At 43.0% G+C, this 18,414-nt stretch overlaps 2 protein-coding genes across 2 annotated transcripts; one reads left to right on the forward strand and one right to left on the reverse strand.

Moving 5' to 3' along the window:
- Window positions 1–899: 899 nt before the first annotated feature.
- Window positions 900–14,088, reverse strand: suclg1 (succinate-CoA ligase GDP/ADP-forming subunit alph). Its single transcript, XM_027021844.3, has 9 exons — window positions 13,933–14,088; window positions 12,045–12,145; window positions 9,485–9,601; window positions 9,021–9,233; window positions 8,217–8,274; window positions 7,437–7,520; window positions 7,195–7,346; window positions 3,210–3,398; window positions 900–1,257 (listed from the first exon to the last, which is right to left on the reverse strand). The coding sequence occupies exons 1-9, from the start codon at window positions 13,964–13,966 to the stop codon at window positions 1,231–1,233; spliced, it is 975 nt and encodes a 324-aa protein (XP_026877645.2). The 5' UTR covers window positions 13,967–14,088; the 3' UTR covers window positions 900–1,230.
- A 959-nt stretch (window positions 14,089–15,047) lies between these two features.
- On the forward strand, window positions 15,048–18,405 carry cisd2 (CDGSH iron sulfur domain 2). Its single transcript, XM_027021843.3, has 3 exons — window positions 15,048–15,213; window positions 16,675–16,889; window positions 17,425–18,405. The coding sequence occupies exons 1-3, from the start codon at window positions 15,111–15,113 to the stop codon at window positions 17,512–17,514; spliced, it is 408 nt and encodes a 135-aa protein (XP_026877644.1). The 5' UTR covers window positions 15,048–15,110; the 3' UTR covers window positions 17,515–18,405.
- The last annotated feature ends 9 nt before the right edge of the window (window positions 18,406–18,414 follow it).

Consider the following 18,414-nt stretch of genomic DNA (forward strand, 5'->3'; position numbering starts at 1 on the left):
CTTTCCATTTGCTTCAGTCAAAATGCCACGTGACAATAGGCCATTATTTTTCACTCTATAATCAAAGCTTTTCCTTGATATTGTGTAGGCTACATCATTTCAGTCTCTCCGCCCCCCACCCCCGACATTTTGATGACCGCCGTGTACCCGTGTCACAGCAGCAGGCTGATATTAACAAACCAGAGTCATTTCACCGCATTTCCACAAGCTGCGACTTGAAGCTTCTTAATATGGGGCCCGAGAAAGAAAGTCAAATCACCTGGCAGCAGTTTTCAAAAATGTTCTCAGGAAAAAAATGATGGAATTAGCATGTTCATTCCACAGCAGAGTAAGGTGTGAGCGCATGTCATTAGTACGGAAAGCCATGATTAAAGGTAGAGAGGGTTTACTGACATGCCTTGCTATGAAGCACTAGGGTTACACAGGCCCACCACAAACTGCACCCTGTTGTAAAAGCTCCTTTCAGACCACATCTTACAAGAATTGCTCTGACACCGTAAATTGGTTGGGACTCAAGTGAAAAAGCTAGCTCGGTTTGTGACTGATGTCGTTCAATGTCCTTGTAAGCTCCAAATAAGTTTTTTGAGTGAGGTTTAGATTTTTTTAAGACACTACAGCGGCGGCAAGTTGACATGATGATGATAACCTACTGTTCCGGCCAGCGTGCTTTTGGCGGGATTTACGCCAAGGCCTACTATTATACTTTCAACCCCGAGACTCGATTGGCTTTTCAGCACCAAGGTAAGATGGCATTTGAAACACTTAAAGCTTGGAAATAAGCCTTTAAAGGTCATACAGAGCCAAGAATTGGCACACAGACCGACAGGTATGTGTGTGCTCGCGCACTGTGTTGGAGCTGTTAAATTGATAATTGATAAAACAACCAAAACAACGTGAAAAACAGTAGGCAAGAGAATTATATTTCAGACATATTTCAGCATTGGATAAAGACAGTGTGTTAACACCGGAGATGGCGCTTGAACAATGCTGGTGCTTCCCCAAAGACAACACACACACACAACCCACTGTACATGGTGACAACCTGGCCTTTCCTGTGAGATTATTTGTATGCTAAATGTAGCAGTTATAATAAGTCTTGCACAGTTAGAAGACTGTCTGACAACAGAGATCCAGTTATTTCTTCCGGTAACAGTATGGAAGTGACAGGAGGGGAGGAGTCTCCGGAGGCAGCGCAGGTCAGCCCGCCCTCAGAGGGATGTCTCTGTCCGCCTACAACAGCTTCCTCTTCTCGAACTCCTGTACAAAGGCAGACAGATGGGATTGAGACATGAGCTAGGTTAGCCTAAATGTGTGTGCATTTACTTCATAGCCCAAAACCTGAGGTTCTGCTGTGGCAACAGGACAAACATCTGTAAACAGCTTGCTATACACGTGGTGCAGTGCACGTCTCCAATCTGAGCGACAAAAGGTAAGACTGCATCACACAGCACAAGACACTGCAGTGCGGTCTCTTAATATGAGCAAGTGCTCGTTAAATATGTCCTGGCACACATTAAAAGTGCTCAGTTATGAACACCTACTACTTGTGGTGTGAATCTATCACTGTTAAAGAGATGTGAAACTGCTGGAAGTGCTACTCGTTTATATAATGTATTCCCAAGCACGAATGAAGACACAAAGATGACTCTAGACCATTACACTGCAGTGCAGTTATTTACATAGTCAATTTACTAAGAGTAACAGCTGCAGGGTGATCCAAGGCACTTCTGAAAACACATTTCCCCAACTGGGTATGGCAGAATTGTGCATTTTAGAGAGAATTCCCTTATGCAAATTCCATTTTTTCAGGAATGGATGAACGCACTGAAAAACATTTGGGTACTTCAAACATACCAGGAGTTCTACTGCCATCTGGTGGCTAATGGAGGAACAACAGGGACTGATGGCAAAGCTGCCACTGTGATGCTTGTAATGGTTTGTGTCTAGTTTCTAATCTAATATTTTGCAGTTTGTGAAGGAAGTGCATCAGATGCCAGTGAGTTAAGCAGGAAAGGATTAAGTGTACCTCTATGAATGCACGCGCGTGCGTGTGTGGCAGTGCATCTGTGCCGTAGCTGCATGAAGCAGTGCTCGAATTGATGAGCGCAGATGACGGAATCGTGCAGAGAAAGAGCACATTACTGCAACCAGAGATGGATACGACGTAGAGAAGAGACTCAAACAAAGAGCCACATACAGAGTGACGGACGAGACGTTTACAGTAGGTTAGGTCTCTGCAACTGGTATGTGCGAGGTGCCTGAGACTTTGTGCTCCTGTCAAACACTCCAGCCTTATAGTGCACAAGTTCATGGAGCTTTGTACAGTATTACACTCTGGCACCATGGTGGAAAAATGAGAAAAGAGTAAAAATGTTGGTGCTAGTACAACTGGAAATTGTGTGTGTATGTGTGAGTGAGGGAGAGAGAGAGAAAGAAAGAAAGAAAAAGAAAGAAAAACAGATGTAACAATAGATACAGATAACTGAGAAGAGCTTGAGGCAACACAGAGTTTGTCATCGGTGTGCACTTATGTTGCCATGTGTACTACTGAGATTAAACTGGCCAGTGAGATTTTTAAAAAGATGTGCGAACACAATGGCCTGCTAAATTAACAACCGGCAAGAATGTTTTTCATCATTACTCTCAATGATTAAAAATTATACCTCAAAAAGGGAGAGAGGAGAAATGTTATTGATGCAGAGGAAGGAGCATTTGCAGATACTTATAAAAAGTGAAATCGTATATTGCAACCATTAATCATTTTATCCTTTCATTACATCTTGTTTAAAAAAAGTGCTGGCTGTGATAAATTGCAATAAATGGTCTTAGCTGCTAACTCGCCAATAAAAATGCTCTGTTGCATATCATAGTTGAAGAACTCCCTCGCTTTCACCCTTTCCGACAGCATGCCAGCCTGGTCAGGGGTCTGGCATGAGGAACCAGTGGCTGGGGATGACTGGCTTGGCTGAGGCCAACTTTGGTTTCATACGTAGTTTTGCTTCCTTAGTCAACGTCAAAGACATGTTCAGCAGCCAGTATGTGACTTAGCTTTCAGGCACCAGTATAATAAGAAATAGAAACTTTTTCCAAATTGTCTGTAGAAGCATCTAGGAAAAACACCAAAATGGAATTTAAGCCATTAGTGTGACCCTACTAAATCAGTGACGTGGTCCTGAGTGTGCCCTGAACTCCCACGCAAAAGATCTCACCTTGAATATGGTGCTTCCCAGCTGTGCGGGAGACATGCTGACGATCACACCCGCTGACTGCAGGGCAGCGATTTTCTCTTTGGCTCCGCCCTTGCCCCCAGCGATGATGGCACCGGCGTGACCCATCCTCCTGCCAGGGGGTGCTGTGAGACCAGCGATGAACGACACCACGGGCTTCGCTTTGGCACCCTGCCAGCACATTGGGTCCAAACAGGACATTAATCCTTCACAAAGGCACGAGGAAAAGGCACAGTTACTCTTTCACCTTTATGGGCATTTCTAAGTGAAATATTTGAGCGAGGAATTTAGTGTGTGCTTTGTAAAATGAACTTAATTTTCAACAGATATCTGAATGATCCTAATGAATATGTATAGTAACTTCAGGCTTCTCAAAAGGGTGCTATGGGACTGTAAAACTTTAGCATTAACAGAATATTTAAATATTCAGTGGCTAATAATGAATGGTAGCAGAGGGAACTGAGCTAGCCCAATGACCCCTAGTAACTCGCCATCATTTTAAGCAACTTGAAGACTTTTGAATGCATAACTACTTGAAAGACACCACTTAAAGATTTATAATAGAGACAAATATAGCACAACACACCCAATTAATACCGTCACATTATTAACTGTAGCAAAACCAGAGACAAACTTCACGGATCGTAGCAAGTTGCAATTGTGCTGTACTAAAACTCATCACTGGCCAATCACAGGCCTGCGTGCCAGAGAGGACCTGCGGGTTGCTTGGCCATGGTGTAAAAATAAAACGGCACACATTGGACCGAAGTGTGTAGCACAGCGTGGGCTGGAGCATGAGCTGACAGCAGCCCTGGCTCGTCACGCAGTACGCCGGTGCTCAGGACACCGGGTAATTTGTCACGTCTGAGCTGATTAGCTGCCGGCCTGTCAGATCATCACGATGATGGATGGTCGTGTTCGTTGGTTTAGAACCTTCAACAGCTCCAAGGGGGCCAAACGGGTCATTATGTTTCATTTGCAAGAAGAGTAACATTTTGGCGGCGTGTGGTTTCCGGTGTCACCGCTGCTCCAGTTGTGGTGCTATTGGATAAGAGTGTTTCAGCGGACGGACTCCTCGCAGGAGATTCGGAACTTCCACAGGTGTCCAAGCCAAAGACAAACGGTAGGCTTTGAACGAGATTGATCCTCGAACTAAGGCCAATCTAGGTGGTGCGCAAGATCATGGCTTGCTCAGCGGAACTCTCATTTCCGGATGTCAGATTAAATGCATTTCTGGACTAAAAGTAATTTTCAGAGAACAGTCCTTATTGATTAAGCAATTCTGTTCAAACCTAGGATTAATCTAGAAGATAAACTGAAGTGCAATGTTGAAAGGGCTATCAACTATGGGTCTCTGTTGTGATTAATTCAGACAATGCATATTTCAGTAAATTAAAACATACAAGAACAATCAAATGAAGATAAAGCCAAAGAAAAATACAGTGAGTGGCCCTAGAAGTGTATTAAATCTATTTAAAAGCATGCACTGAAAATCCAGGAGCTCTTTGCCATCCCGGCTAACTCCGACTCAGGAAAATGGAAAATTAACCACTCCCCCTGCCTGTCAACTCAAGCAAAGCAGGTTGGGAATTATACAATTAGTGCCCCACCCACAAACTTCCCCCAGAGAGAAATAAATTAGCATTATAATTCCATCCTTTGTTCTTATTGTTAGCAGCTGAGCTGAAATATTTAATTATGAAACGTGGAATAGATATTCTCCTCCTCCCCCGCTTTGCCCACCAGAGGATTAGCTCTGTCTGCTCGAACCGTCTTCATGTAGTTATTCATCTATAGCTTTTAATCTGGGCGAAGATTAAGACAGCAACCCTTGGAAGCAATTAGGGGGAGCCCTCATCGCCAAGCTCTGAGGGAGTGCCGCATCAAAACACTGCCTTGTTTGCCCCTCTTTTAAATAAGTATTCGTTAAGTCACTCCACTCAGCTGAGGCTTTCAGCAAGTTGTTTTTCAAAAGGAACTACACGGGTCTTAATGCAAGCAGCACATGAGGGCACGGGGGCGGGGCATCCCGGGAGTGCCAGTCAGGAGGAAGAGAAAAAAAAAAAGAAGCATGTTGGCAATAAATATACTGCAGGGGAACGTGTGGACACCCTCGGGGTTTTTCAAAACCAAGACGTAGAAACCTCAATTGTATATTTATCCATTTAAACTGTATAACAGTACAAAAGGTCCAGTCTTAGTTGTGTTATTTACTAACAGAACTGCATACAGATGTTATGAGGATCTGAATTTAACAATCAGCTCTTTCTTGTTGTTCTTTCTCCCCAGATATGTCTGTCCTAAAAATTAGGCATGACCTCCGGCAACTGTACATATGGCAATTTGGATCTGATTTTCTACACTCATAACTGGCCATCCTTTAGTCGGACAGCCTCTTCTGTCCTTCAAAACCCTACAGGTGAAACCTTAATTTGGCGTGGGACATTTGGCACATCTCATTCTGTGTATAATTACATTTACATTAACACCATCACCCAGAAACACAGGGCATTCTGTACCGAACATTTCAGACTGTTTTACGTGTGAAAGGTTAACAAAGGTACTTGATTGCTGGCAGATAAATCCTTTTCAGCTGATTCTAGCACATATAATGTTGCATGGTCAGCAGTTCCTCTCCAACAACCCCACATTATTCATGGGCAAGACCATCCCACCAAGTGTCCACCAAAAAAGGCCTTGTTAAGTTAATAACATGCCAGTGTGAAAGGCTAGATTAAGTAGAGTCATCAGAGTTAATCTTTTTTTTTTTTCCCTTGGAAGGACACTTAGAGGGTCACTGATAAAGGGCATAGTAACTGCACCTGAACATTTGAAGGATATTACCATCTGAATCTATTCCCTCTTGGGTTTGGAATGAACATTTCACAGTCAATCTTAATGACACAATGGCAGAAGCATTTGTCAGCCTCCAGTTTTCCTGAAAATGAAAGCAACCTGAAAGGGATCAACTCCAGCACCTCTTTGTAGAAGTGCACCAGTGTTGCACGACAGCTGTGCACTGTGGGGAAAATTGTGGCCATTTAAAATTCTTCTTAAAAGACACTTTATTGGTCCTGATCGGACAAGCTCAAATCAGCTGGAATCTGTACTCCCACTTCCAAAGAACTAAACTCTTCTAGTGAGCGGAATAACCGCGGACATGGGGTGCAGCAGGATTTCATGGCACACAACAAGCGCTGCTCCACAGAAAAGCTGTACCGGATTCAGACAGCATAACGGAACGCCGCTGAGACTAAAGCGATTTTTAATTACCAGCACCAACCTCTGCATCTCTCCAGCCCCTCCACCTCACCCTTACACTGTGAGCGCCGAGCACCAACTCATCGCCGAACGTGCGACGCCTGCCGAGAAAATGTGCACTCACGCTCGTCAGCCTGCTTAACACACTCTGCCACTTGCATAGCACAGCATTAGAGTGCCGAGCTATCTCCAGAAATTGTGTGTATCATTGAGTCGATCGAGCACGTTCTCCCTGCGGCATGCGCCACGCTGATAACGCCAAGCGTGCGCCCTTCTCGGATTTGCACTGAATTCTAAAGAATAAAAAATAAATAAATAAAAGTCATAGAGGTGTTAAAGAGGTGTGCTGAGAGACTGAGGAGCCATGTGGAGATCCGCAGACTTCTTGTGCACCAATCGCTGCCTGAGACAGTGCTCTAGTTCGGCTCTCTCCTGGCTTTGGGGCGTCACGTCCCGAAACTAGAAGAGAGGTGAGGGAGCTACGCTGGTGCTGGTAGCATCACGTCTCGGGACCTTGAGGCTTTCCTCCGCAGTGATCGGATGTGAATGTGTAGAGCGGTAGCGGCGCCCTGATCCAGCTCTCTCAGGTGCCGGGCTGCGGTGACCCTCTCAGCCCTTTCCCTCAAATGACCATTGACTGACCCACCCAGCAGTTACACCCAGCTGAGGTCTCTTAGCCAATATGAAGGCTATGTTTGCCACTTACACAGTTGTGCTCCTTTAAGTACTGGGCTGCATTCTCTTCGGCGCTGCCTCCGATCTCTCCAATCAAAATGATGCCCTCCGTTTCAGGGTCCTGCAGGAACACTGCCAGGCAGTCGATGAAGTTGGTTCCATTGAACGGATCTCCACCGATGCCTAAGAGCAAAACGGAAAGTCTTCAATTTGTGGTGGCAGGGCAGGAGAAAAACATGCAACAGGCCCAGCAGAGGCATGAGGCTTGCATACCGACACAGAGGGACTGGCCCAAGCCAACTTGTGTAGTCTGGTGTACGGCTTCATATGTTAGGGTTCCAGATCTTGAGACAATGCCTAGAAAAGATTAGAGAGGCCCGGGTAAAAAGACACTGACTGGAATACCAATTCATACTTCACCTTCATACGGATCAGCTCGAACAGCACAGCGACCATAACGCCTCCGCAAAACAGACGCTGCCAGACGGCACATTTGCACTTACTCATGCAGTTACTCACTGCCTCCATGACGGGCACGGAGGGCTGTGCTCTGTTCAAAGCTGCTCCCACCTAGAGCGGTCCTTTTACAGATGTCATTGTGTGTAACCGGAGCTCAAAGTCTACCCAGCCATGCTGTTTAAAGCTGTTGGCAGGCCCTGCGAGACCAGACGGGCCCCGCGCCCATCTGCTGCTATCTGCTCTGTTCACCGCCTCCACGGCTCGCATGCAGGCCAACATCTGAACTCTGAGTGTGGAGTGCGACGTCCACTGACTTATCAGCTCTTCCGCTGGGGACAACCGGACCGAGAGACTTGAATAGTCCTGCCATGTCTCAGAAGCGGATGTGGCCCGCACTCTCTCTCTCTTTCCCTATCTATCTTTAACACGCCAGACACAGAGGCTTGTCCCAGACACTCAGATATTATTTAAGAATCGCTATGAGACCTCACCTTGAGCCACACGGGCTAGAGAAACCTACAGTTGGCATTAAAGGAAGACTGTGCTTGAAGAGGACGGAGCAAAGGCCCACGCCGTTCAGTCCTCAGTCCTTACCGATTCTCCCTTTCTTGTGAATGTGTCCGGGCATGATCCCAATTTTGCACTCTCCTGGCTAGGAACAAAAGAACCAAAGATCAATCACATTGCCAGACGACAGCCTGGAAAAAGATGACTCTTTTATATGAGGCACTGAAATGATAGAAAAAAAAAAGGGGGGGGGGGAAGAGACTGGTATGTGTTTTCTTCATCGTGCATTGCACAAATGATGATGGAAGGGGCCGTGTTCCTGAACAGCACAGCAATATTCTCCTATTACTTAGTTGGCGCTGTGTGCAATATGTCTATCTGAACTACACAAAGTTTCAGGAGAAAACTTTAGTTTAGAAACAACCATGAATGAAGACAATCGATAATGATATTTTTCCTCATCCCACGTCGAGCACTATTAGATTATTTTGTAATCCATCTCCAGTCTTGCTATATGATGTCTTGCTCTCTTAAAAATTATTTTGCGCATGACTCCGTCCATGGTGTCTCATGGTCAAGTCATACACATGCCTGGAGCTTGTTTTTGCCAGCGGCCTGTCTTTAAATATGTACTTTTTTTGTTCCATCTTTGCATCCGCACCATCATGTACTTGGTAATGTGAACTAGAGCCACATGGGACCCTCGTACAAGGGCACATCTGCCTTTCTGACCTCATCCAGCTCACAAGTTTCCTCCCGATACTTCGGGAACGGGAACAGGGAGTGCTGTGCAAAGTGATATTAAAAAGAATTGAAAGGCATTTACACCAATAAGTACCATCCATAAAGCTGAGAATAGCACTATGCTGTCGATCTCTACTCTGTGCTTACGTTTATGACGCCGGGGCAGTTGGGCCCAATGAGGCGGGTGATGTTCTGGCGGAGCAACCGGTGCTTGACGCGCACCATGTCCTGCTGGGGGATGCCCTCCGTGATGCATACCACCAGGGGCATCTCCGCGTCGACGGCCTCCATGATGGCGGCCGCCGCGAAAGGAGGTGGCACGTAGATCACCGTGGCGTCCGCTCCTGTGCCCTCTTTGGCCTGGCAGGGGGTGACAAAGCATGAACACAACGACCTCCACGACGGCAACTTTAAATGTTAATGGGATGTTTAAAACAAACCTCGCCACCATTGATGACGATGAACGAAAGCCAATGTTCGCATGACGCCATGTTAACGACACACGCCAGGCTTCATTCACCATTAGTCACGTTAAGGTGGGTAGATGAGAAGTCCTTCTAAGGACTCGCTCATGCCTACGTTTAGCTCTGACAGTACAGAAAGGGCATTACCTCCTTGACTGAGTTGAAGACAGGCAAACCCAGGTGCGTTTTACCCCCTTTTCCAGGGGACACTCCTCCAACTAACCTAGAGCCATAGTCCAGAGCTTGCTGACTGTGGAAGGTGCCCTGCAACCAGCATGAGGGAGAGGTTTAAGGACCTGGAGACCTTACGAGAGAACTGTGTACGACAAACTGGTATTAATGGCTTGAGAACAGCAACGTGCTCTAAACATTGGACATGCACTCAGCTAGCAATCACTCTAAAAAGTGGCAGATATTGCAACTGTAGTCCAAGCCATGGACTTGCTGGCCAAGCTCATATTGTGCAAATATTTATTTTATGTATGATATAATATTTATGGCTCTGCCCATTTCATTCAGCGCTACACTGGCCTGGCACTGAGCAGACTTCTGACTACAGTAAAACTGCTTAGAGTGCAAGAGCAGCTTTGGAAGGAGACTTCAGAAGATCAAGCAGAAACCACTGCTACACGGGTGGCACTAGAGAGGTAACCAGCCTTAGCAATCCAATTTATTGATAACAGAAAACAGATATAGATGAGAATAGCCACTTAAAGGTTACCGCCTGACAGAACAGAATCTCTACTGTATTAATATCCCTTCTGAGAATTTCTTTGCAGTGAATCACAGACATATGGGGGGGGGGGGGGTGAGAGACAAGAATGCAATCAGGGATTGAGTAGGCCTCAAATTGAAATCAGCAACCTTAAATGTACTTTCATATTTGGTCAGTTGGTAAGGACAAGTTCTTCCTTTAATATATATTGTTGTAAAGTAATCTAATAGAGTATATACTTTATGGTGGTTGCTAAATGCTTATCTAGCTAGCGAACATTGCTTGCTACAGGGGTTTATTGAAGGGAGTCTTATTTTGGCAGGGGAAGCGGTAGCTCAGTGGTTAAGGTACTTGACTAGGAATAAATAGGTTGCCAGGTCAAGCCCCACCACTGCTAGGTTGCCACTGTTGGGTTGCTGAGCAAGACCTTTAACCCTCAATCAGAATTGTAAGTTGCTTTGAATAAAAACTAAATGTAAATCTTGGCGGTCCTAAATGTGACAGCCAAGCAATAGAAGCCATTAGGGGCACACATGCAACACTTTATGCAATTTCAAAGTACAATTTTCCTTTCAACAATTAAATCTTAAGACTTGCTGAGCTCTCCGATACCAAGACTGGGTCAAACTTAACATATTAAAGCCTGCCTTTTGGAGGAGCTAATCAAAGTAAGGCCATTCCACAGACTGCCTGATTTTAGTAAACAGCATTAATGTTGCATTTGTTTCTTAAAGATTTGATTTCAAAACTAGCAGATTGTAAGGGTGGACTGGAGTAGGGCTATGAATGGCTTATGGCGCAATGGAGATTTGTCTGCATGTAATCTTTAACCCCACCCCACATTGTGTCCATGTTAATTATTACAAGTTATCATAACAATTGACACTTAGTCGTCTTTAAGTAATGGTTGTAATTACATATCCTCACAAAGGGGTGGGGGGATAAAAAGCCATTTTTGATTGCCCTCATTTTATTTTAACCCATTTCCCACCTTTGCACCAATCTCCTGCCAACTTTATTATTTTTACTTCCTCCTTCACGCAACACGAGAGGAGCTGCTTGCTCCGCCATCCCTCACAGCAGCCCCACCAGTTTGAAGCATGGTTTGCTTACTGAGGCACTGAGCAAAGTCAATGCACTGCGGCGACACTCCAGGCAATCCCTCACCCCCTTCTAATTATTATGAGTGCTCATTAGGACTTCATCTAATAACCTTTTATTATGTTAAGGAGTCATTTGTTTAAAAAAAAAAAACAGTGGAGATAAGAGCAGGGGTAAGAGTGGGGGAGGGTGGAGATTAATCAGAGGGGCAAGGGGCACAAGATGCCCGGACACTGTTGTTGCTGATGTGTTCGCCTGGGCCCTGTGGGTGGCATTCAAACGCAATTACCCAGCTCCTGTATTTTCATCCAAAACAAAAAGGACACAGAGAGATACTGCCAAGAGGCGTCACACCTCACATGATGAGATTACCATCTCATTTATGCACACACACACACACACACACACACACACACACACAAAGGATCTAAAATTCAGCCTCTGTTATTTTTATTTTCATAACAATTCCATGTGGAAATGGGGAAGACCTTAACATTCAACAAAATTATGCACAGCAAATCACATGAACAAAGGGAAGTGAGAAGGAGCAATGAAAAAATTACCAGATTTATGCAAAAAAACATCCATTATTCCATTATCACTTTCTTCTTTTATCATTACACTCCCGTGAGACCCATCTCATCATAAAGGCTGCTTTGAATCGGCATAATACAAAATGGAACATGAGTTTAAAACACACACACACACACACACACACACACACACACACACACACACACACACATATAATTATATAATTACAACCATATGATGTTCCATTAAAATAACTGATCTGCTCATTTTCAAGTAGCCTCAGCTACCTTATTTTCAACCAATGTAGACAATGGGGCACCAGAATGGAGAAACACTGGACGAAGGCAGACCACAAACCTGTTTTCCTGTGAAGCCTTGGCAAATGACCTTTGTATCCTTGTTAATGTACAGGTTCTTTCTCGTTCCATTATAACAGTGCCTGACCCCAGTCTGCTGCACTGCAAACACAGCAAACAGGGGAGGAAAGAGGACTAAGGATTAAAGCACTGGATCTCATATCTAAGCATTGAGGCTCAAAGCAGGTTTTAAAGGGCCTATCTTGGCACTAACAATGTGGCAGCTATTATACTCCCAAATGTAGCCATCCTCTTTCTTACACAGTCTAATGCTGTATGGTACAAATGCAACCTGCAAGTGACTTTTGCAAATGTATATGAGGTAGCCTAACTGCTGCCAAGTCACTACTGTTGGGCCTCTGAGCAAAGCCTTCCAACCTCAACTGCTCGAACTGAACTCAGTCGCAATTCTAAGTCACTTTGGATAAAAGCATCAGATAAATGCCATAAATGACAGTTTAAATGTTCTTAATGCAGCCAAGGATTTAAAGTATATAGCCAATGCAAGATTGTTTAGCCAGAGCAGAGAACATGTGAGAACATTCACTGCTTGGATTACTTAATCTGTCACAAATTCTGTTAAACTTTAGGTTACTAAGATTTGGAGAAACCTGATTCTTTTTTGCAGAACACTGATCTAATTTCAACCAGAATGTGAAGCACAAATATAAAGATTTCATAAAAAGGTTTAAGCATACAAGGAGCAACAGCATCAACATGTGTCCGCTGAGACACCTCGGCTCAGAAAGCTCACATAGTATGCATGAGGATTAGGCAGTAATTGTTATTTTATCATCATTAGTAGTAGTAGTAGTCATAGTAGTATGTAGTGCAGTATATCAAATAAGAAATTGTTTTACATAATACATTTATAAAAGTGTTATAGATGTGATGGTAAGCTGCATTAAAGTCTAGTGTTGCTGATCAAACTATAAAATATAGCAAGTTGAAAATGACAATGAAACAGAGACTGGCCAAGTCTCTCTTGAAAGAGAGATATTGGAGCTCGGTGCTTTAACGAGAGTAAATACACTTGATTCACCTTCTGCAGTTGCATTGGCAACAAGAACTGTAGTTTCTCATATCAGAATATAGATGTGGTATAAGGACGTTTGTCAGTATGAAGGATTTCAATATAGCTGAGCCGAAATTCCAGAATTGACAAAGCTCAGTACAAAGTTGCGCAACGCTAGATTAGTTAAGATGAGCGAAGAGCATACTTGCATTTTCCGTTACACTCTCATTTGTTCATAACAGGATTTCACTGAAAGGCCATCGTTATCACTACATTGTCGGAATCTGTCGTTTGCTCTCTCCACTACATTGTACAACGTGGCCAAGAACTTTTTTGGGCTTGAAGTGCATCAACCGTTCACCAATGCCCAACACTAAGAAGGGTCACAACACATAGCAAGCTTGTTAACTACCACACTACAACAATACAACCTGTAGTCAGAAGGTGGCCACGTTACCATGAAGAATTCTGAGTAGTTGTTGCTGGCTTTCGACTAAATACGACGTTAAATACACGCTTTCTTTGGACTCTTTTAGGATAACTAACTAGCTGGCTGGCTGACCAGCTAACTAAAAACACAGCTCACATATAGACTGAGACTCCTAACGACCCACCTATCTAGCAAACCCTCTGAAAGGCAATACAGACCTGAAGACTGAAAGGCTAAATACCAAGCCAATTCTGACAGAAGAGGGGAAGGTCCATTAGCTAGGTTAGCTAACCTAGCTAGTTAGCATCTGACCCTGGCCTAGCAAATAGCCCACTAGCAGTTTTGTGGGATTTGACCACTACTGCTGCGGTGAGTTGGCATTATGTATTTAAGTATGTATTATAAATGCAACAACTTTCAATTACGGCAGTGTTATCTACTTACAGAGCAGCCGGGCAAACAGTCTAGGGTGAGCCATCTTCTGTCATTCACCAATGACACGGATAACGACGTACCGACGATCATAACATGGGTGCTTTTATTAATGCCTGTTTTGGAAATGACTGTCTTTACACTACCTGCGAAACGCGCGGTGAACGGTACGTTCAAGACGTGATGCACTTAGGCGTAACTTCTTAATTAGGCGTACCTTCTTCTGTAAAATGTAAATTAAATTAAATGAATCATTAGTGATACAGGAGATTTTTGCTTCAGCCCAATAATGCACGGCATGATGGGTAATGTAGTCCCCCGCGAAACATCGCTAAAATGAACTTTGGCTCCTCTTTAAATTTGCAAAACAGTGTCACGGCATTTTAAATAATGTTACAATTTCCGTTTTGCGTGTTGTGATCGGAAATCCTAGAGAAATACCTGTCATTACTATTCATTTAGGTTGCACTCACATATTGAATACATATAGATTGTAATACGTGATTCTCACGCATGGCTTCTCAAATCAGCTCTTGTTGTAACATGTTCAGTATAGAAATATGTTTTGTTTTTTTTGGGTTTTTTTTATCAGTTCACAGTGGAATCTCAGGAAAGTAGGAAGAAAACATTCTTGTAGCAGCTTGCTTGATTTGTTTCACCACGTAGAGAACAGGAACACTGGAAAAATATATAGTTAGATATTTCTAGGTTATATAATGTTCTAATGTGCTAACTAAAAGTAACTCGCAGTAAGCAATACTTGTTCTCTGGTTAAGGCACTTAACTGTGCCCTGAGCTTTTCCCACGAACAATTCACTGAATGATCCAGTAGCTTTTAACTGTTGTGTTTGTTTATTTGCAGTGCTTTCATACTTAAGAATAAATGACTAGTTCCACATTTCTTTTGAAAATGCACTTTAAATGTGTTAATAAAGGGCTGGGCGTGAGCAATCGTTTAAGCCAATAGAAAAGTACCAACTCTGCGGACGCTGATTGGTTCCTGTTTTTTGCGCCACTGCGGCTACTTGCGTATATTCACCATTGTCCTTTACGCTATTGTTAGCTAACATCACCTTAAATCTCGTATAACGGCAACGTAAAAACCGCAGGTTCATAGTTCCGCAATGACGTAGGACGTCACAGGAAATATCTTGCTTCGAGTGAATTAAAGTTGCACAAACGCATTCAATATGATGTTGGAAACTCTTTCGAGATTTATTAAGGTACAGCTTCCAGCCTACCTCAAGAAGTTGCCCCTGCCAGAAACGATCGGAGGCTTTGCGAGACTCACCGGTATGTGTTTTATGTGTAAGGATATTATATGCCATAGTCGTTAGCGATAGTTATGATGGCCACCAAATAACTTGCAGTCATCCCTGGAACTTGCATCTTAGCATATAGGTCTCTTTCAGAGCATATTTCTGCCATCATGTGTAAACGCAGTATATAAATCGGATAATTCTGTTTCGCTTTACTGTCTGTCTAACTAACTAGTTAACTAGCTACAACTAACCCAGCGTTAGGTAACTAGCTTTAGTTTACCTGATTAACACACACTTTGCGCCTGAGTTTAACTTGCACGATGGGCAGAAAATGAATGACAGCACAAGTAAGTCGCTTTTTTATTTTTGCTATGTTACTTTAAACGCGTTTTCGTTTTTATTTTCCACTGCTTCTAATACCAGATAGTTAACGAGCAGGGGAAATGCACACTGTTATGGCAACTAAGTTAGCTATCTTACCAGTAGCTAACTAGGAGATAACACTGTACTGGTCTTACGGGGTGGGTGTACACAGCTAACGCTAGCTATCTTACCTTACCTAACTGGGAGATAACACTACTGGTCATGCGGGGGTGGCTAACTGGGAGAGAACACTGTACTGGTCATGCGGGGGTGGCCTCAGACTTGGCGCTCGTTGACCGTTATTTAGGTGTCCGTTATTGACCGTTATTTAGGTGTCGAAGGTCTGTTGTCTTGAAAAAACCTCCATCCGCGTAGGGAGTGTGCATCAGGAAACGTAAAGCGAGTATAGATCTACTTGAGATTTAAAGATAATAGCCTACATTGAAAGCAGCAAGGATGTATACTTATTTTAACCTCAGTTTAAACCTCCAGCCATGTTAAATCATGACTCAGATCACCACCGCAATCTTTAGTAAATATATTTGTTGTAGCTTTAGTAATGCTTCATTACGTTGATTACTCCTTTGATTTTGCACTCGACATTTTTCTTTGAAGTTAATGTTTAATTGGCTTATAATTGTTTAATTAATCCTATATCCTATGTGTTCCTGCACTGTTTAATTCTTGGTATTGCCATGAAAATCAAACTGAATCTGTTCCTTTCTGCAGCAGTTTATACAGTTCCAACAGACAAAGCTCACATTTTGGACTGTATCAGTTGGTGTTTTAAGATTGCCAAAGTGTAGATTAAACTGATTCAAGATCAGTTGTTTCTAGGAGGTTTTTAGTTGTGTGGTAGGCTAAGTTGACTCTTGATTACTGTACTTTTTTATTTATTCTTTTTTTTTCTCTCTCTGGAGGAAATGAATCAGAACTTCATTAGGTCATATGTTGTTGGTAACAGATCTGCCTAAAAGGTGTGTGACATTGGTAAACCTTCCACTAGCAACAGGAACATCCAACTGCTGTTTCAAGCAATTGGCACCGGTCCTTGCATTCTCCAACTGGCAGGAGGGAACCTGCAGTGAACCCTGGAGTTTGATCCATTTCTTTCGTTATGTGTCCACAGTTTTAGAGTGGCTGCGCCTGCTTCCTTTGCTAGGAGTTCTAGCCCTGCTGGGCTATATTTCCATCAGGCCTTTCTTGCCCAGAAAGAAGAAGCAGAAGGACTCTCTCATCAACCTGAAGATCCAAAAGGAAAACCCCAAAGTGATTAATGAGATTGACATTGAAAATTTAAGATACCCAAATGTTTGCTACTGCAGATGCTGGAGGTCCAAAACGGTAAGCATGGTAGAGGCTTTAGCAGCATCCAGCATGTCTCTCTGTGTATTACAAAGTACATGCAACATGAGTAAATATACAAAATTGTAGGATTTTGCAGATTTCAAAGTTGTAGCATGCAAGCTAAACTGAATGTTATTAGGAATATAACCAAACTTGTTTTTACTAGTTATGTGTTGGACAAGAGCCCTTTGGATCTTGTGAAGTGAAACAATTAATGCTAGAACACATTAATGACTCATTTAATTATTGGCCATAGATTGAAAATTATGTTTTAAAGATGTGTCCAGTATTCCAGGAAAGTCTTATTTGGTGTGCTTCTAAAGGAGGGTGTTTGACTGGAAGTAACTTTAGGGGCAGCGGAATGTTTTGCATATGGCCTCATGGCCTGTGAGTTTTTGGCTTCCTGTTTGCTCAGCCTTTGAAAGCTTATATAAATGTCCCTATATCACGGATATTATGTTTGGCTGATTAAAAAAAGTGCTTTGTGCATTCTCGTTTAGTTTACAATATAGCATTGTGTATCTTGTTGCAGTTTCCTGTTTGTGACAAATCACACATAAAGCACAACGAGTTGACTGGAGACAACGTTGGCCCACTTGTGCTGAGGAAGAAGATCCTCTGAGCTGAGAGCATAACAGGTGCTCTCACTGCCTTTCATCAAAAAGAAGCCACATTTTTTTGTAACACACAGATTTTGCTCATTCTCCTCATCCAACCTGCTGTATTTTGCCTCCTGTTTGGTCCTTTATGTGCCTGTTATAAGTGTTGCCATGTTGTGCTATGGTCATGTGGTGTGAAGAATATGTCTGTCACACATGCATTTGCTGGAACACAAGATCAGCTACTTGTCTGTTTTATTTCTTATATTCTAATGTTAATACTAATCTGACTTGTGCAATATAACTGGACCACAGTGACATTGTCTTGCAAGCTCTGTGCTGGTACAAGTGTCTTTTTAGTCACCTCATTTTTTCATCAGACGGCCTCAGAGTTTGCTGGTCGCCTTCGGCAGCTCACAGCTTTTCAGCCCCGGTCATCATAAGGGTTGGATTTTGCTTTAAAAAAAATCTACTAAACTTTAATGCCGTACATCGTTGGGATTATGTTTTGAACAGTAATTTTTTTTTTCTTTGTTACCTTTGTCATGTCTTCATTTAGTTGTCAACCACGGTGTTACCGAAACATTAAATTATTTATCAATTGTCAGATACTTGCTATTCTAGCTAAATATATTTCCTGTTAAAAGGGCTAGAGACAGGCACTTTATTCTGAGATTTATATATTTTCATAAATGTAATATTCATTGTTTGAAGCTGTCAGACCACTAAATCTCAGTCTATATTTCTGAAGACATGTAGTGTGACACCACATGATGGAATACTCTTATCCACACCATGCTGTGAGAAGCAAACCACGATATACAACTCATTCCCAGAGCTGGGTTCAGTTTGCATATGGTCATTAGATATGTAATGTGCCTATTTTTTCTAAATAAAATAACAGACTGCTCAAACATCTGTTC

The sequence above is a fragment of the Electrophorus electricus genome, chromosome 5 (assembly GCF_041902795.1).
Source record: "Electrophorus electricus isolate QZ-2024a chromosome 5, ASM4190279v1, whole genome shotgun sequence".
Classification (NCBI taxonomy): Eukaryota; Metazoa; Chordata; class Actinopteri; order Gymnotiformes; family Gymnotidae; genus Electrophorus; species Electrophorus electricus.